Source organism: Muscardinus avellanarius (genome assembly GCF_963383645.1).
Source record: "Muscardinus avellanarius genome assembly, chromosome: 1".
Lineage (NCBI taxonomy): Eukaryota > Metazoa > Chordata > Mammalia > Rodentia > Gliridae > Muscardinus > Muscardinus avellanarius.
The window spans coordinates 179965300-179984190 of record NC_137786.1 but is presented as its reverse complement, the minus strand read 5'-3'; the positions used below and the strand labels follow the sequence as shown (position 1 = coordinate 179984190).

Here is an 18891-nt window from a genome sequence, read left to right as displayed (position 1 = left end):
AGTTGTCAGCCTTAGAGATAATAAACTTTTGCAAGATAAGATTATGTAAATAGTATCCACATATCTCTAAGGGACTAATCTTGGGTCTGAAAGTGTCCAGATCTTAAAGAAAAAAGACTTGATTTTCAGGATAAATGAGAAAATTTAAACATATGCACTGGCATACTAACTTAAATCTAACCTATTCTAGAATCTGTGAAATTTTAATCATTATAATTACTATCAGTAAATTCTATTTGACTTCTAGACTTTTGATTCAACACTAGCATGTTCTTTGCTACCATCCTAGATCCTCTTGTAGTGCAGATTGAAGAGGTCAAACCTCCCTGGAGCCCTCCACTGCTTCCTAATGACATTCCCTTTCCAGTCCATCAGCAACATCTCTTTCTTCCAACCACCCGCCTTCCTCATGATTGGCATCCCAGGGATGGAGGCCGCTCACAGCTGGATCTCCATCCCCTTCTCCTCCATGTACACTGTGGCACTCACTGGAAACTGCCTCATCCTCCTGGCCATCAGGAGGACACCCAGCCTGCACCAGCCCATGTACTACTTCCTGTCCATGCTGGCTCTCAGCGACGTGGGCCTCACCCTGTCCACACTGCCCACGACCCTGGCTGTGCTCTGGTTTGACTATCGGCTCATCGGTTTCAATGCCTGCCTGGCCCAGATGTTCTTCCTGCACTTCTTCTCTGTAGTGGAGTCCTCAGTGCTCCTGGCCATGTCATTTGACCGTGTTGTGGCCATCTCTAACCCCCTGCGCTACGCAGCTGTCCTCACAAATAATGTCATCATCAAGATCGGAGTGGCCATTATAGCTCGAGCCACTCTGTCCCTCTTCCCATTGCCCTTCTTGCTAAAACGACTGAACTATTGCCCTGGCAAGATCCTCCTGTCCCACTCCTTCTGCTTCCACGCAGACGTCATGAAGCGGGCCTGTGCGGACATTACTGTCAACATCCTGTATGGGCTGTATGTGGTTCTGTCCACAGTGGGCGTGGACTCCTTGCTCATTGTCCTGTCCTACACCCTCATTCTGCATACCGTGATGGGGCTGGCCTCTCCCCGGGAGCGCACCCGGGCCCTCAACACCTGTGTTTCTCATATCTTAGCTGTCCTGGTGTTCTACATCCCGGTCATAGGTGTGTCCATGATCCACCGCTTTGGAAAGCACCTGCCCCACATTGTGCATGCTCTTGTTGCCTATGTATACCTGGTGGTGCCTCCCGTGCTCAACCCTGTCATCTACAGTGTCAAGTCCAAGCCCATCCGGGGAGCCATGCTCAGGGTACTGAGGAAGAAAGGCCAAGGCTGACTGTTAAGGTTTAAAAATATAATGTCCTTCCATTTTCTGGAAACAGCCATGCTCCCACACTCATAGGTGCGTCCCCGAGGGTTGGCCTTTGGGACTGTATGTTCCCCTCACCTTCTCCCCTTGATCTCTCTTCCATCCTCCATGGTGTGACAGCAGAGTCCTTCTCTACACATACAGCCACCACTGCCATATATGCTTCAGATCCAGTCCTATGGACTGAACCTCTAAAACCATTATGAGCCCAAATAAATATTTCTTCCTTTATGTTTTGTGTATCAGTTGTTTAGAACACAGCGATGAGAATGATGACTGAAACACTATCAAAACTTTTAATTTAAATAGAATCTGGGTAAAATAAAAGAGGCTGCTATATAAAAAAAAACAATTAACAGGGTGAAGAGAAAGACTACAGAATGGGAGAAAATCTTTGCCAGCTACACTTCTGAGAGATTATTAATATCCAGATTATGTAAAAATAAAAGAAAACAATACCAAAAAACCCCAACCCATTCAATAAATCAGCAAATGAACTAAATAAACACATCTACAAATAATAAATAAAAACAGGCCAGATGTGGTGGCACACACTTGTAATCTCAGCATTTGGGAGGCTGCAACAGGAGGATCACAGTTTGCAGACAGCCTCAGCTACTTAGAGATGCCCTTTCCAACTCAGTGAGACACTGTTTCAAAAATAAAGAATAACAAATAGGGCTGGGGGTGTCGCTTGGAGGTAGAATGCCCCAGGTTTCCATCCCCAGTACAGCCAACAACTGTAGGAAAAAAATGTTGAATGTCTATTTGTTCAACAACAAGGAAATGCAAATCAAAATTACACTAAGATTTCATTTCCCTCTGGTTAAACACGTACAATCGTCATGAAAATCAGTGATAAATGCTGGCATAAACTGGTGTAGGGGAGGATACTTATACACTGTTGGTGGGAAGGTAGAAATCAATCAGTATAGGATGTCCTCAAGAACACTAAAACTAGAAGTGCTGTGTGATCCAGCTATACCACTTCTTGGTGTTTATCCAAAAGAACTAAAGCCAGTATACATTAGAAATACTTGTGTTCCCATTTTTATAACAGCACAATGCACAATATCCAAGTTACGGAACCAACCTAGGTGTCAGTCAAGAGATGAATGGATAAGGAAAATGTGGTATATATGGAGAAGTTTCATTCAGCCATAAAGAGGAATGAAATTGCTATTTGCAAGAAAAAAAGATGAAACTGAAGAGCATTACGTTAATCAAAATAAGTCTGATACAGAGAGACAGGTGTCCTACGTTTCCTCTGACATGTGGAATCTAGAGAGAAAAATTGTTTAGAAGGATCTCATGAAAATAAAATGGGACTATTAGATAGAGGAAGCGGATCTGGGGAAGGAGATGAGGAAAGCGGGAGGTGCCAGGGAGTTAGATTAATTAAACTATGTTATGTGCACATATGAATATGCCACAATGAAACCAACTATTATGCAAATCAAATGCACCAATAAGCGAGAAAGAGAGACAGAGGCAGAGACAGAGAGAGGAAGATGTGCCTTGGCAGGGTGCTAGCTCATGTGGTTATTGCTATGAGAACATAGAGTAACTAAAACTCTAACATCATTTTGTTCTCTTTCTTATTCTTCTCCTTAGCCCTAGCCTCACTGACACATTGCCTTGCCTTATTAGCTTTTTATTTCTTTTTTAAATTTATTGGTGCATTGTAATTATACATCTTGATGAAGTTCAAGGTGACTGAGGCATACATGCCCACAGCAGTCATTGAACCCCCATGTCCAGTCTATTCCTTTACCATCCCCTCTGTGCCACGTAGAGTGATTCACTTTGATAAATTTCTTTATGTACATCATGTCTATTAATGTGTTTTCCTCTTCCTTCCTCCTATCTCCCTCAGTCAGGTCACCTTCTCTTATCTAAGCTTCCTCCTCCTTCATCTGGAGTCCCCCAAGTCTCATTTTCTCCCTAGCCTCTACATATTAGATTTTTCTTCCATAAATGTTTATTTAATAAGTAAATAAATAAATGTGCATCAGGTGGCATGGTGCCACATGCCTTGGCACCACCAATTCTTCCCATCACCTCTTTCAGGAATGCCCGTTCCTTACAAGACTACCTTACCTGGTGATTTCCACGGTGAAGTCTAACACTGATAATTGTCCTCTCTACTCTGTTCCCATTTCAGATATCTAGACTCTCCATCTGCAACCCTAATTTAACTTGCTTAGAGTTAAAAGCCCATGCAAACCCTTTGGCTTCCCCAGGAGTAGAAGAGGAAACACCGCAATTTGATTTGGTGTTATCTCCACTTCCTTTGAATAACGTCTGAAATAAAAACTCTAAGATAACAGGCAAGGCTGGTCACAGTGTGACATTCGCCTATAATCCAAGTACATGGAAGGCTGAGACAGGAGGATTGCAGGTTTGAGGCCAGCACACTGTAATTTTGCAAGACCCTGTCTCAAAATAAAAAATAAAATAGGGCTAGAGGTGTAGCTCGGAGGTAGAACACACCTAGGTTCAATCCCAACTACCACCAAAAAAAATTTCAGACAAGAACATCTTTGAGGTTTTCCTGTCCAAGAGATAAAAATGAACACTGAAATCCAAAAACAATAGTATAATATAGTTTTTTTTCCCCCCAAATTCAGATATGCCTGTCTCCAGAAACCCAGACATAGTGGAAGGGTCAGCCCTCCTCCTATGTGTTCATTGCATCCAAGGAAGCCTTATTACAATTTAATCTAAGAAGTGGTATAAGACAGTTTATTAGCATGAACAGATATGGCTCAATGTCTCAGCAGTCTCACTCAAACTGTTGTGAACTAGAAATGGTCTAATTGTAAAGTTGTGCAGAGAGGTCTGGGACCACTCAAGAGTATATGTTCTTTTGGGCCTCGTGATTCACAGAAAGCTTCATTTTCTTATGTGTTACTTTAAAAAAAATGGTATCAGCAATTCAGACAAAAGAAACTGAAACAGAGGCTTAAAAGTACATGAGCTGAACTCCTCAAGAGCTGTGTGCATGTATGTCCCTGTTACTCTGAACTTTATAATGTATGATTACAATGAACCAATAAAAGTATATTTTTTTAAAGTACATGAGCCAGAGTTGGTGGCACACACCTGTAATCTCAGTATTTGGAGTCTGAGACAGGAGGATCAGAGGTCTGAAGTCATCCTCAGCAACATAGCAAGGACTTCATCATCTTAAAAAGATCTTGTTTTAAAATGAAAAATAAAAATGGGCCTGGGGGTATAGTTCAGAGATATAATGCCCCTGGGTTCAATTCCTAGTACCAAATAAGAACAACTAGGGGTGTAGTTTACAGTTAGAATGCCTCTGAGTTTAAACCTCAGTGTGAAAAAATATGTAAAATTTTTAAGAGAGAGAGTATTATACAGTAGCAGAATAAGATGTTAGTTTGAAAAATTAGAAATATGCTGGAAATAGGATGAGAACAAATATAAAAGTATAAGAGGAAAAAGGCTAACCTATTATTAGTGTAAGAAATTTGGACTCTATTTAAGATGCAATAAAATAATTAAAATTGTGTTTGTAAAAATTCTTGAAAGCTATGTGGAATTTAGGGCTATATCAAAAAATGTTCAAAATAAGGATACTAGTGTGGATTTTGAAGCAGTTATCCCTGAAGGAGGTGAGTATCTGGACCAAAGCATTGGTGTTCAGAATGAAGAGCACAGACATGCTTATAAAACATTTCTAAATAAAACCTAAAAAAATAAGCAAGAAACTTAGAGACTGAGATTTAATATCATTACTATTTCTCCAGGACCAAAAAAAAAAGGGGGCCCAACTGGCCTAGATAGTAGGGCCAGGGACAGGAGGATCTAAACAAAAGAAATGGGGAAGGCCAAAGAGATATCCACATGAAAAGCATATCATAAACACATCCCAACTTTACAACCAGATCCCCTGAAAGAAAGCAGTGTTTACCTTCCATCCTAATATGTACTCCTTTCCCTTCCAGGAAATCCTAGTGAATATTCATAAAGTATATCAGCAGAAATATGTCTAGAGATTAGGATATTCCTGCTATTGTTTTGCCACTCTTTCTGGTATTTGGTACTTGTGGAGACACATGACAAAGGGGTGAGAGTGGTGGTCACCATCCATGGTTGTTATGAAGTCATTCAGAATCAAAGCCATGAATCTTTCTTGGGCATATTCACTTCTATAGACTTAAAATCATTTCTAAAATCTAAGATAACTACTATACCCTCAAAAATATTTAAAATGTTTTGTTAGATTCATCTATTTATTATCCACCTATGTTTGCCTCCAAAAGGATCCCAAATATAAAGTAGCCACACATGTTTAACACATGTCCATGCAAATTCATGTACACAAACATATATTAAATATATGGGAGAATAAACACCAAAATGCTGATGATGCTTTTTAAAAACTCTTTTAACGTAATAATTTTATTACATTTTTATTTACCTTATATTTTCAGGACATATAAGATTTTTGCTTACTGCAATCATATATCCACTTCCTATTAAGAAAAAAAAATTCTGTCTTTTTTGTCTTTCATTCTCTTTCAGTTCCAACACAAGGGCACTTCTGGGCAGCAGGCTGATCCTCCATACAGCTCAAAGTGACCAAAGCCTACACTGACCCTAGCTTGCACTGCTTATTGTGCCACTACTCTTCCTGCGCCTCACTGATTTTCTACTGCCAATGAGCCTTGTCCTTCTGAGGTCCAAGAAGCTGGATGTGCTACCTCTATGTTCTCTGGACCAGGTGGGCCTCTGTGCTACTAGGTCTGACCATAAAATTCTGTCTTGTCATGTGCTCTTTATATGTGCTGCCTGCCTGCTGTCTCATCTGTCTTCTCCGGGTCTGACCAGGACTCTCCCTGTGGGTCAGTTCCTACCCAGTCCATTCCTACTGCATGCCTGTGGTGCCGAACCCACTCCTGGAAGTATCATGCCTGGCGTGAGGAGCTGGCTCCTGAGTGGTATCCAGAACCATGTGCATACTCAGTACCACTGGCAGGGATGCAGTCTTTATTGCTGTCTTCCATGGCATTGTTACACAATCATCAATATCCAGAGTTTCCCTGTAGAACAGTACAAAACCCTAAGGATGTGTGGCACCCACTATGATGCTCTCCTCACTTTCTGTGGACCTGTTCTTCCCTTAGCCTTGCTTCCTGGAAGCCACATGGGCTACTGACCTAACTCAATCTCACGTGCCTCTTGCTCTTAACTCTCTGATAAGGATAACAAGTCCATGCCATAGGCTGCTAGAAGCTCTCAGCTTCTTCTCTTCCTAAAAGTGTCTCTCAAATATCCCAGTGACTTCATGGCTAATCAAATGATTTTCCAAACAAACTATTATTGGGAGCTCCCCAAACATACATCAGCTTCCATTGTACAGGTTCAATGGCTACTGGGCCAGGACATTGAATAAGAGCTATTGGAATTAAAGCCATGTGCTCCATTGATGGAGATTATCCACACAATGTTGGGGTAGTAACAGACAGGATTAAACACTTTTTCTAGGAAAATGCAAGACTCCAGACATACATAACTCATTATGCTACAGGTATCTCTAATCATCCTTCCAGGTAATGTAGTATTGGGCATATAATTAGCTGGCATGGTGGTACATGCCTGTAATCCCAGGACTTGAGACACTGAGACAGGAGGATCACAGATTTGAGGCCAGCCTTGGCAACTTAATGAGGTTCTCAGCAACTTAGTGAGACCCTGTCTCCAAATAAAAAAATAAAATATAGCTGAAGATGTAGCTCAGAGGTCCAGTGCCTCTGGGTTCAATCTTCAGCACCACAAAAAAAAAAAAAAAACCAGAGATGGGTATGAAAAATCTTAATCTTTTTATTTGTGATTTTATGTGATCCTATACAACCTTTTGGTCCCCATGAAACATTAGTTTTTCCATTGGTACAATGAGGATACTAATAGTATCCCTGCTTGAATCAAAAGATTAACAAAAAATTAAATAAGAAAAATGTCAATAGGCCATGAAGACCCTGAGAACAAAGTGTATCGTCTTCCTTTAAAGTAGGCAAATGCAGTCTTTTCAAGATTTTGCCTCCAATCTTCCCCTCAGGGCCTACTGTCCAGAAAAAAAGCAATTAAGCAATTATTTCTCTTCTCTGGAAGTTGTTTTGAAGAAAGAAATCCGGAAATGTCTTATTTCCTGAAATCCAAAAGTTAGAAATTCTGAAGAGGAAATCTTTGAGCTAGATTATCTAGTTTTACTGTAATCTTGTGTTTGCTTTCTTTTGTCATGCTTAAGGGTTTAGCAAATGCTTTTATTTTTTTCCTTGTTTTTGTTTTTGGTCTTGTTATTGCTTTTTTTTTTTTTAAATATTTGTTGCTGGTGGTGATACTAAGGGTTGAACCCATGGGTGCTCTACCTTTGAGCTACATTCCCCAGCTCTATTTTTTTCATTTTTATATAGAGTCTCACTAAGTTGTTGATGGCCTAAGCTGCTTAGGGTGACCCTGAACCTGTGATCTTTCTCTCTCAGCCTCCTAAGTACTGGGATTACAGGCATGTACCTGGCTAGTAAGTGTTGTTTAAATGTACTACCCTTGTCTCAGACTGCTGTGGACCATCAATGGAAGCAACATAGATTTGTAAAATGGGAAATAATAACCTTCCAATCACAGCTATGTCAGGGTCTTAATAATTATATTAAAAAGAGAAGAATGATATTGAAAAGTGAAAACTGGAAGTGTATGGTCCTGCCATCTCTTTCCACATGGAGACTCCCCAACCTATTCCATCTTTAAAGTTGGATTCTTAATAAGAATAAGTTTTTTTTAACACTGTCTTCCAAAGTAATGATGCTAAGATCTGAATTAGAGGACTTTGAATGGAAAAGAAGTTTGATCGCCAACTCCTAGGCATCTGAAGTATGTGTGGTTATGTGTAAAAGACGAAGGATGCGCTGCCGGATCTGCTTTGTCTTCACTCCATACACAATGGGGTTGAGCACTGGTGGGACCAGCAGATAGATGTTGGCCATGATGATGGGCAGGAGAGAGTCCCGCCTCTTGCTGAAACGGTGCACCATGGACAATCCAATGAAAGGCACATAAAATATGAAAACAGCACACACATGAGAGACACATGTGCCAAACGCCTTTGCCTGGGCTTCACGTGTCAGACCCAGCACAGTCTTAAGGATAAGCAGATACGAGAAGGAGATGAGAAGTGAGTCCAGGCCGATGGCAGAGATGATGACAATGAGGCCATAAATGATATTGACACTGATGTCAGCACAGGCCAGCTTCATGACATCTTGGTGAAGGCAATAGGAATGGGAGAGGATATTGGAGCGGCAGAAGGGCAGCCGTTTGATAAAGACAGGCAGGGGTGCCATGAGGGCGGCACCCCGTACCACGGCTGCCATGCCAATCTTGGCAACACGAGGCAACGTGAGCACAGTGGCATGATGTAGTGGGTGGCAGATAGCCACATAGCGATCAAAGGCCATGGCCAGCAGCACTGTAGACTCCATGCCAGATAAGGAGTGGATGGCAAACATCTGTACCAGACAAGCATCAAATTGGATGGTGGTGGAATTGAACCAGAATATGGCCATCATTTTGGGCATGGATGAGGTGGAGATAAGGATGTCGAGGCCAGAAAGCATGCAAAGAAAGATGTACATGGGCTCGTGTAGGCTGTGCTCCGTCCGCACAATGTAGATGATCGTCAAGTTACCCAGCACGGCAATGAGGTAAAGGGTGCACAAGGGAAAAGCCAGCCAGAACTGAGCCTCTTCCAAGCCGGGGAGCCCAATTAAGATGAAATATGTGGTACTGGATTCGCTGCCATTGGGGCCCACCATGGTGAAGGAGCTGAGCTATGGTCAGAGCCAGGCAGGTAGAGGCTGGAAAGCAAAGATAAGCCATGGTCAGATCCTCCAGAATCTCAGTGCCATGCCAGAATCTCATCCCTATTCTCTAACTCAGGCTCAAATTTCATTGCCTATGCAAACTCTGATCCTATTCTAAACTCATTCTAACCACAAATCAAGTACCAGATGCAAATTCATCCAGTCCTGTTTACTAATCCTAGCTGTATAGTCAATCTTGATAACAAGGGAACTATGACAAAGTTCTAATCATATTTTACATTTTTTGATTCTCAAGGGATAATGACTGAGTATATATTCTTAGATGATTAAAAAATTACCATCACTTTCTCTATCATATCCTATATTCCTCTTTTCTTAACACTGACTATAATTCTAGTCACATCACTAGACTATCTTTAGATGAATTCCAGTTTAAATATGGCAATATTGTAGCAACAGATTAACATCGAAGTCTAATATCATCACTAATTTAATAATCTTTCCAGCCAGGAGTAGTGGTGCACACTTGTAATCTCAGCATTCAGGAGGCTGAGAACAGAGGATTGCGGTTCACAGACAGCCTCAGCTACTTAGTGAGGGCCTCTGCAACTCAGTGAGACCTGGTCTCAAAATAAAGAATAAAAAATAGGGCTGGGGGTGTAGCTTGGAGGTCGAATGCCTGGGTTCCATCCCCAGACCTGAAAATAATCATCATCATCATCATCATCATCATCATCATCATCATCATCATCTCTCCAATTCTAGCCTTAAACCTAGTATTAACATTAACCCAATACTTAATAGCTATTTCAATCTTAATCTATTTTATTATATAAATTTTATTTTATTTTATTATCTATTTTATTATAAATCTATTTTATTATAAATCCTACTCTAATAAACACCCAACACTAATTTCATCCCAGGACTAAATAAATAAATAAGTAAATAAATAGACTAAAGGCATAGCTTCATGGTAGAGTACTCTTGGCTGCAACTTCCAGTTTTATTAAAATAAATAAATAAGTAAATAAATATGATGGGGTCAAGGCAAAAATTAAATAAGATAATGAGGGAAAAGCAGTTAACACAATATCCCACACCATAAGCATAAGAAAGTGTAACTATTGTTGCTATTTTCCTCCAAGATTTCTTCTTCTGTCATGGTGGCCCCACAGTCTGACCCTGGCTGCCACACCTCTAGCATAGCTCTCCTTATCAGCACAATTCCAGTAACCAAGTCAGATGAAATCAGGTCATTGCCTATTGTTTTAAAAATACCCTTGAAAATTCCAAAGGGCTTCTAGAATAAAGACCGGCCTTCTGAGGACATGGCTAGAGGTCTGTCTTTCAGCATCTGGCACTGGGTTTCTCCTCCCTGCTCTCCACCATGGCCCTAGGTGCCAGCTTCATTGGCATGTGTGCCTTTTATAAATGCAAAATTTATTCTCAGGACTATGCCTCACTTTGTCTTTTTAATTCTCATCCCTTTGTCAAGAAAAACTGTTCCTCACAGACCTTCCTCCCGCACTTCCCACATTCGCTTTTCAAGACCTGGCCGACATTCTCTTTCCCATCCTAAGCTCCCTATGCTTCCTTCTCCCTGGCTATAATTAAATGTTCTCTGCTCTGTTCTTCCAAAAACCTTTACTTAGGTCTCTTTTTATGCATTTACCCTCCTGATAATAATAAATATAGTTACAACTATTTTTATTTTCCCCTGAATTATGGACTCCTGAATTCCAGAGATCCTACTATATTTAGTTGGCTAGTTAACTTTTGTGGTACTGAGGATTCTATCTCTGAGTTACACCCTGAGTCCTCCCCCCCTTTTTTTATTTTGAAACAAGATCTCACTAAGTTTCTGTGGCTGGTCTCAAACCTATGAACCTCCTGTCTCAGGTTCCCAATTACTGGAATAAAAAATGTGAGCCACCGCTACTGGCTCCTATTCTATTTATTAATTAGCATTAAGTTCAAGTTTATTGAAAATTAACATTTAATAAAATAATCCTCCAATGAGCATCTAATGACAATAACACAGGCAAGAGGTGAATAGGATTTCCAGATGCCTAAACTTTAAGAGATTTTTGAGAGGGAGGAAAGAATGTTGGCAGGATAAGTGCAGGTTGGTCTTAAGTTTAGAACAAGAATCCTTAGGGTCAAACAAAGGAGCTCTTTTTCTTACCCACAGAGACAGAGGGCGTGAGCGGACATGCAGAAAACAGAGAAGATGCAACATCTTGACTCTAATAAATGCAAATAGGACATGCACCACAGTTTGTGCCTGACAGCAGGAAAGACCTAGGATCCCTCACCTGGGGACGCTGGTGACAAGGCTCTGGTGTTCCAGAGGGCTAGATATGTATGCCAGCCAGCAATTTCACATGAACAGAAAAGAGAGAAGAGACAGATCCCAGGGTAAAATTATGATGCATTAAGAAACATACTGAGCATCTAATAACAAAATGGGCAAATGAACTAAATAGACACTTCACAAAAGAAGGAATTCAAATGGCCAATAAATGCATGAAAAAATGCTCAACATCACTGGCAATCAGAGAGATGCAAATCAAAACTACCCTGAGATTTCACCTAACTCCAACTAGAATGGCCATCATTCAAAACACAAACAACAACAGATGCTGGCGAGGATGTGGAGAAGTGGGAACTCTAAGACATTGTTGGTGGGATTGCAGATTAGTGCAACCACTTTGGAAAACAGTATGGAGAATCCTCAGAAGAATGGGAACAAATCTACCATTTGATCCAGCAATACCACTGTTGGGTATCTACCCAACAAAAAAGAAACCAAACTACCAAACTAATGCATGTGTATCTATGTTCATAGCTGCACAATTCACCATAGCCAAACTATGGAACCAGCCAAGATGTCCATCAACTGATGAATGGATTACAAAACTGTGGGATATGTACACAATGGAATTTTACTTAGCCATCAAAAAAAAAACTCAATTACATCATTTTCAGGGAAATGGATGGAACTGGAGGACATTATGCTAAGTGAGATTAGTCAGGCACAAAAAATAAGAAATCAGATGCTTTCCCTTATATGTGAGAGTTAGGGAGAAAAGAGGAGCAAACAAGACAACCTAAAGGAGGAGAAATGAGGGGGGAAGAGGAAAATTTCTAAAGCTCACAATGTACTTAAACATATCGAAGTCAATCACTAAGCCAAGCAAGGGAGGGAGGGACGGGGAGGGAATGGGGTGGGATTTGGGTAGGGGTTAAATCAGCGATGAGTACATGTTTGTACACACAAGTTTTTTACCCCAATAAGTTGTATGAATATAATGCACCAATAAAAAAATTAAAAAAATAAAAATAAAATAAAAATAAAAATAAAATAAAATAAATTAAAAAAAAAGAAACATACTGAGAAAGAAACATGAATTGGTGCATGCAACCCTATTGCCCCTGAGGGTAGAGTGATGTGGTAAGTAGAATCCTGAAGCTAGGATGCAAGTCCTGGCTCTAAAAAATGTGGGAACAATAATGATCTCAAGTCTGTGTAGTGCCATATGCCTGTAATCCCAGTACTGGAGAGGCTGAGACAGGAGGAGTGAAGGTTCAAGGCTAACATGCAGTAACTTAGCAAGATTCTGTTTCAAAATAAAAAGGTCTGGGGGTGTAGTTCAGTGATAGGACACCCTGAGTTCAATCTCTAGAACCACAAAGAAATAATTATGACTTCATAGTGCTCCTGTGATAAGGCATGTGCAAGGGTGGTCGAATCACAGTGCACACAGCACATTTTTTTCTATCAAAAATGGGGAACAAAATCTATGAAATTTCATAAAGTCTACAACATTTATTAATTTCCCCCAATGTTTTATCTTAATTACTACTCAGCCTCTAGCACACTCATTCTACACACACACACACACACACACACACACACACACACAATCACGGCGGTTGTCTCACAATAGTAAGACTGGGCACTGATATAGAGATGCCAGAAATCAAAATGAAAAGTCAGCTGGCCTAGAACAGAGATACCTGGACAGAAAAAAAAGGCAGCTATTGCTGGAGGTAAAATAACATTCTGGACCTCAGAAGACTAAGGGGAAAAAATGAAGGGAGAGCCCAAGTATCACCCTTCATACTGCCAGCCTGAAGCATCCCTATCTCCTACATCAAAGTCCCGCTAAGAGGCAGCAAATAGAAGATGGGACTTCCGATTGCCTTCCAGCCTGAGCATGTGTTAGTAATTAGAACCATTTGCATGCACTCAAGAGATGTTCTAGAGCTCGGGAGGAAGTTATAACTAAATTACTCTATTCTGAAAATAAGACAGGATTAAGAACAATAAACTAATAAAGCATTTTTCTTTTCTTACTTTTTTAGAAAGCTCACACATGGCCCTAATCCCCAAGGGGTAGCCTTGTGCTTGGAATTTTCTCAAAAAAAGCCCATTATCTCAGCAAGTCCCAGGAAGGTTTCTTGGAGAACTATGAAGGACATCATAGCCATTTTTTAGGGATGGAGGAGCAGGAGAAGCAGATATGCAAGATGAAAATCTATTTTGAAGTAATGGATCCTCTTCCTTCCTGACACCCCGCCCTGGCCTTCAGAGCTCTGCCCTCTAATGCCAGCTCAGACCCCTCACCAGTCCATCACCAGGCTCACCTCCAGGACTCTAATTTCCTCCCTCCTTACAGACCATGGAAACTCAGACAGGGAGAGCTCACCTCAACCCTGATTTTGTTGTTTTTATGATATTCACAGGAATCCTTGAGTGCCTACAAAAAGCCAGACACTATGTAGTATCAACTGTATAAATATTATTTTAAACCCAAGAACTCTGCATGATAGGAGTTTGCAGATGAATAAACTAAGGCTTCAAGAAGTTAGATAGCATCCTCAGGATTTTTTTTTTCAGTACTGAGGATTGAACCCAGGAGCATTCTACATCCAAGCTTATGGCTTGAGCCCTATTTTTTAGTCTTTTTTTTTTTTTAGTTTTTATTTTGAAACAGTGTTTCATTGAGTTACAGAGGGCCTCACAAAGTAGCTGAGGCTGGCCATGATTTTGCAATCCTCTGTCTCAGCCTCCCAAGTACTGAGATTACAAGCGTGCGCCATCACACCTGGCACATCCTCAGGATTTAAAGGTCAAATGAAAAAGTAGAAATTTATCTAGACTAACTCCAAGACCCATACACTTTCCCTGGTCTAGGCTGATTTTAACTGTGCTGTACCTTCTGGAAGTCAACAAAATCTGCCTAGGGTGCAAGGTTGAAGAAGGGCTTGTCAAGTGGCAACCTAATCCAAGTATAACCTCAGAAGGAAAACCGGGAGGATGATAAAGAGGATTCCCCTGGATGGAGCCCAGGAGCATCCTCTCCTCTTCCAGCCCCAGCTCCCCTGGCTGTAACATAGGAAGCCCCACAGTGGAAATTCAGAAGCCTTGCCCTCTACCACATAACTCCTGCTCATCTCATTAGGTTAGTAATCTCATTCGACAGATAAACACATTGAAGGTTAGTTAGATCACCGAGATGCAAGACTTCCAACATGCCAGGCCTCTGCCCTGCTGCTCTCCCAGCATCCTTAAGAATAAATTAATTTCTTAGGACTATTGCCATGTAACTTCCTAAGAAATCTGAAATTGAGGGCCCATGAGTCTGGGAGTCTCTCTAAGGCTCAAGACACCTGGTCAGCTCTTCCTGCTTAGGTTCCATGTGAAAGAGAAGCAAGAACGAATGGGAGAGGGGACTTGTGGTGTCTGTTATTATTTGGGCTAAACACACAGAAATTCCCATGCTCAGAGCAACAGGGTGGGGCCTCTGTGCTACTTCCAACCTTTGTGGGAAGATTTGGAAGAGAATGTTCTTGACAGGAGTCCCAGACATACCTGGGAGCCTTTGGCTCCTACTGCCAGGCCCGGGAAGGGAAAGCAGACCTGGGGGCAGTGCCGTAGCCGGCTAAGCCTGTAGGAGCTTGTCACTTGATTGTTGAAAGGGACCCCCATGCTCATGAGCATCACACCCACCCAAATTACCTGCACCTCTGTACCTGGCTTGGATTTGAGTAAGCAGATGAACTCTGGTAAGATGTTGGTCACTCTTTTTTATTTTTAGTAATTACTTGTTCATCTATTATTAAGTCATTTATTCATTGAATTCATTTTTGCTACTAGGAACTGAACCCAGGAGCATTCTACCTCTGAGCTATACCTCCAGCCCTTTTTATTTATTTTTGTTGTTGTTGTTGTTGTTGTTGTTGTTGTTGTTGTTGTTGTTGTTTTGGTGGTACTGGGGTTCCTGGAAGCCCTTCTACCTCCGGGCTATACTCCCAGACCTATTTTAACATTTTTATTTGGAAACAGGGTCTCCTAAGCCAGCGCGCGCAGCTGGCTTCGAACCTGCGCGATCCTCCTGTCTCTGCCTCCCAAGCGCGGGGATTACAAGCGTGCGCCACCACGCCCGGCTTGTTGTTGTTGTTTTGAAACAGAGTCTCACTTAAGTTGCTGAGGGTCTCACTGAGTTGCTGAGGTTGGCCTTGAACTTGCGATCCTCCCATCTCAGCCTCCCAAGTATTGGGATTACAAGTGTGTACCGCCATACCCTGCTGACCACTCCTCTTTAAAATGGCCAAGATGAGAATGGAAAGATGGAAGAGTGAAACTTCTAACTCCAAGAAGCAAGTATAGCTCTCCTCACCTACTTACTCAGGTCAGACTTGTCCCTTAAAATCACCCCTCTCCTCCTCTTCCAGCCCCAACTCCCCTGGCTGAAACACTGGAAGCCCCACAGTGGAGATTCAGAAAGATGAGGGAAAGACAAGTCAGAGAAAGTCTCTCTGAGGAGGTGACTTAGGAGCTGAGAGCTGTGCGCTGAGAAAGCGCCAGCCATCCTGAGCTGTAGGGAAGCTCATTCCAGGCACCAGAGAGGACAAGAGACAGACTTAAGGTAAGATGCCTCTGGGAGTTCACTGAAGAGAAAGGGGCTCGAGGTGGCCAGAACGCCAGCACCCACGCGCAGGGGCGTTTCAGGTGCAGGTGTGGTCAGAGGTGGGCAGGGGCCAAGCTACGGAACTGTGATTCTCAGGACAACGCAAGGACCTGGGCTTAGGGCTGAGCAACGTGGGGGAACTTGAGCAGCAGGCTGGGTTTCATTTGTTTTTGAACCATGCACTCTGGCAAAGGCAGAGACCCGAAGCAAAAGAGAACAGACCTTGTTTGGAAAGCTGCTAGTGCTGAAGCCTGGCTGGGGTAAGAGAACTGGGCAGGAAAGATGCAGTTAAGACACCGAGCCACTTCTGAAATGCGCTGAAGACTGAACCCTAATCTTCCACACAGACTGAGCTAGGATCACAGCCCCGGGGAGATTAGTAAATCCCAATTTCGGCCATTGCCTGACTCCTAATGCAGGGCACGTAATGAGCCACAACCCTGCCCAGAGCCCTAGACACAACCCCAACTGCAGCCTGATCCCCAGTGAGACTGGGCAGCAGCCACACAAACAACCAGGGGTGGTCCTCACCCCAGGACCCATTCTAACACAGTCCATCCTCTATCTAACCCCAACCCATTGATATAAACTGATATAAATCCATGCCCCCGTCAGCCTCTAGGTGAGTTCCCCAGCAAACTGGCCACTAAGAAAAATTGCCTGAAAACTATTGTTAGGCAACACTGAACACCCACACACTTCCTTCTATCACACAGACAGAAAGCATACGGTGGTCCATCCTTTGAGTGAGAGTTTCTCTCCCAGTCCTCCAGTCCACTGCCCACACTTCCCCATTTCTCTGGTCTTCACAGCCTGGCTTCCCCTTCTCTTAGCAGGTCTAAAGGAAATCTCTACCTACAAGTAACCCCAACACCCCGACCCTGTCCGCTGCACTCACCGTGGCTGTCCTGAAAGAATAGAACGTGGCCCTTTCTCCCCAGCACTCTCCCTGCAGAGATCTGGCAGGCTGCTCTGAAGCACAGCTCTCCTTGTCTCCACCTCCTCCTCTGGACCTCTCTGGTCAGGGTTATTTATTCTCTGTCTTCCCTCCTTCCTCCTTCTGTTCCTCCCTGTTGGGGATGCAAGGTTATATACAGAGGATCCATCAGCAGGTACTCCACGTTAGAGTTTGTTTGGGGTTTTTCTCTCAGCTCTTATGTCCTAGAAGGATGTGCCCAGGGAGCATGGAGAAGGAGGGGCGGTGGGCAGAATGACTCTCCAGAGTCCTTTGCCAGCAGGGATGTTTATGTCAGCTCCCCATGTGAAGTTAGAGTAAGAAAAGGCTAGAAGAAACTTGTATTTTGTGTCCAGAGGCTTTACAAGGGTCTGTCTCCAAGTTCTTCATAAACTTATCAAACCCCACCCAAAGAATGGCAAAGTAAATCTGCAGGAAAACCCCATGATTGCCAGCCCAATTCCATCTGAAGCTTTCTTCCTCCCCTGCTTTCATTTCTCCTGCAGATTCTGATCAGGTCCTTGTTGAGCCTGGAACCCGGTGGACTCACCTCCCTTCCCCAGAGCCCTGGGGGCTTCTTTGGCTCCCAGGCTCCAGCTCCTGTGTCTGGCTAACTCATTCATAACAGGATTCCCCAAGGATAATGCCGCCGCCTTCCATTCTCTGGCCTTGGTTTTCTGAACTTCTGGCTAAGGAAGAAAGATATAGTTTCTTTAACCCTCCCATGTCCACAACACCAGTCATATAAAACCAACACCATCCAGTACCAACCTTCACGGAAAAAACATTGAAAGAATATTTTAAAGAGTTAGAGAATAATTTAAAATTGAATCAAAATGCCTCGTATTTTGGATTGAGTTAAAAACATGCCTATAAATAAAGCAACAAGATTCTTAATATGGTTTCTGTTTATGTTTTACTGATCGTTATTACATTTAAACATTTTAATTCACATCAGAGGGCATGTCAACACAGGGCACAAGTAAACAACGTGCAATCAGACCATCTAGCTGAGACCACATCAAAGGTCTGCTCATGACAGCTCCGGGTGCCTGCAGACCTCACACTCCTCTCATTGTCACTCTCCTGATTGCCCCACAGGCTTAGATGATACAAAGATTAGAAAAAATAATACACAATGGACTGCTACTTCCATCCAAGATGGAGTAGTAAGAAGTAGCTGGAAAGCGAGGTGTGGTGGTGCACACCAGTAATCCCAGGACTTGGGTGGTTGAGATAGAGGGATCACAGGTTTGAGGCCAGCCTCAGCCACTTAGAAGGCCCTCAGCAAACTAGCAAAATAAAAAATAAAAAGGGCTTGGAGTATAGCTCCTGGGTAGAAAGGCCCTGGGCTCAAGCCCTAGTAGCCCCCCTACACACAAAATATGATGTCCACCTGAAGGAATGAAAAAGTAGATGAGACACATAAAACAAAGGTTTGCAAGATACTGGGACATCAGATGATGGACAGTGAGACGTGAAGAGGTCGACAGATGAGGTGACCTCTGCTAGCTTAGGTCCGTAGTGTCCATGCTGCAACAGAGGAGGGAAAACCAGGCAGAGTCCAGAGAGCTCGCTGAACTGAGGGGATGGGCTGTGGGTTCTGGAAGACCAAGCTAATTAGAATTTGAAGGTAGAGTATCAGAGATGAGAAATCAGCATAGATGGAGAATACCAGAGATAAGTAGAGGGTCTTCCTCAAAAATTCAGCTGAGGCCGGACACAGTGATGCATACCTATAATCCCAGTACTTGGAAGACT

At 42.6% G+C, this 18891-nt stretch overlaps 2 protein-coding genes across 2 annotated transcripts; one reads left to right on the top strand and one right to left on the bottom strand.

The window, feature by feature from the left end:
* Positions 1 to 349: 349 nt before the first annotated feature.
* LOC308258900 (olfactory receptor 51I2-like) lies at positions 350 to 1315 on the top strand (the record flags this gene model as incomplete). The annotated part of the gene is made up of 1 exon (XM_080689518.1): positions 350 to 1315. The coding sequence occupies one exon, from the start codon at positions 350 to 352 to the stop codon at positions 1313 to 1315; it is 966 nt and encodes a 321-aa protein (XP_080545644.1).
* A 6917-nt stretch (positions 1316 to 8232) lies between these two features.
* On the bottom strand, positions 8233 to 9262 carry LOC308258890 (olfactory receptor 51E1; the record flags this gene model as incomplete). The annotated part of the gene is made up of 1 exon (XM_080689507.1): positions 8233 to 9262. The coding sequence occupies exon 1, from the start codon at positions 9184 to 9186 to the stop codon at positions 8233 to 8235; it is 954 nt and encodes a 317-aa protein (XP_080545633.1). The 5' UTR covers positions 9187 to 9262.
* Between the last annotated feature and the right edge of the window lie 9629 nt (positions 9263 to 18891).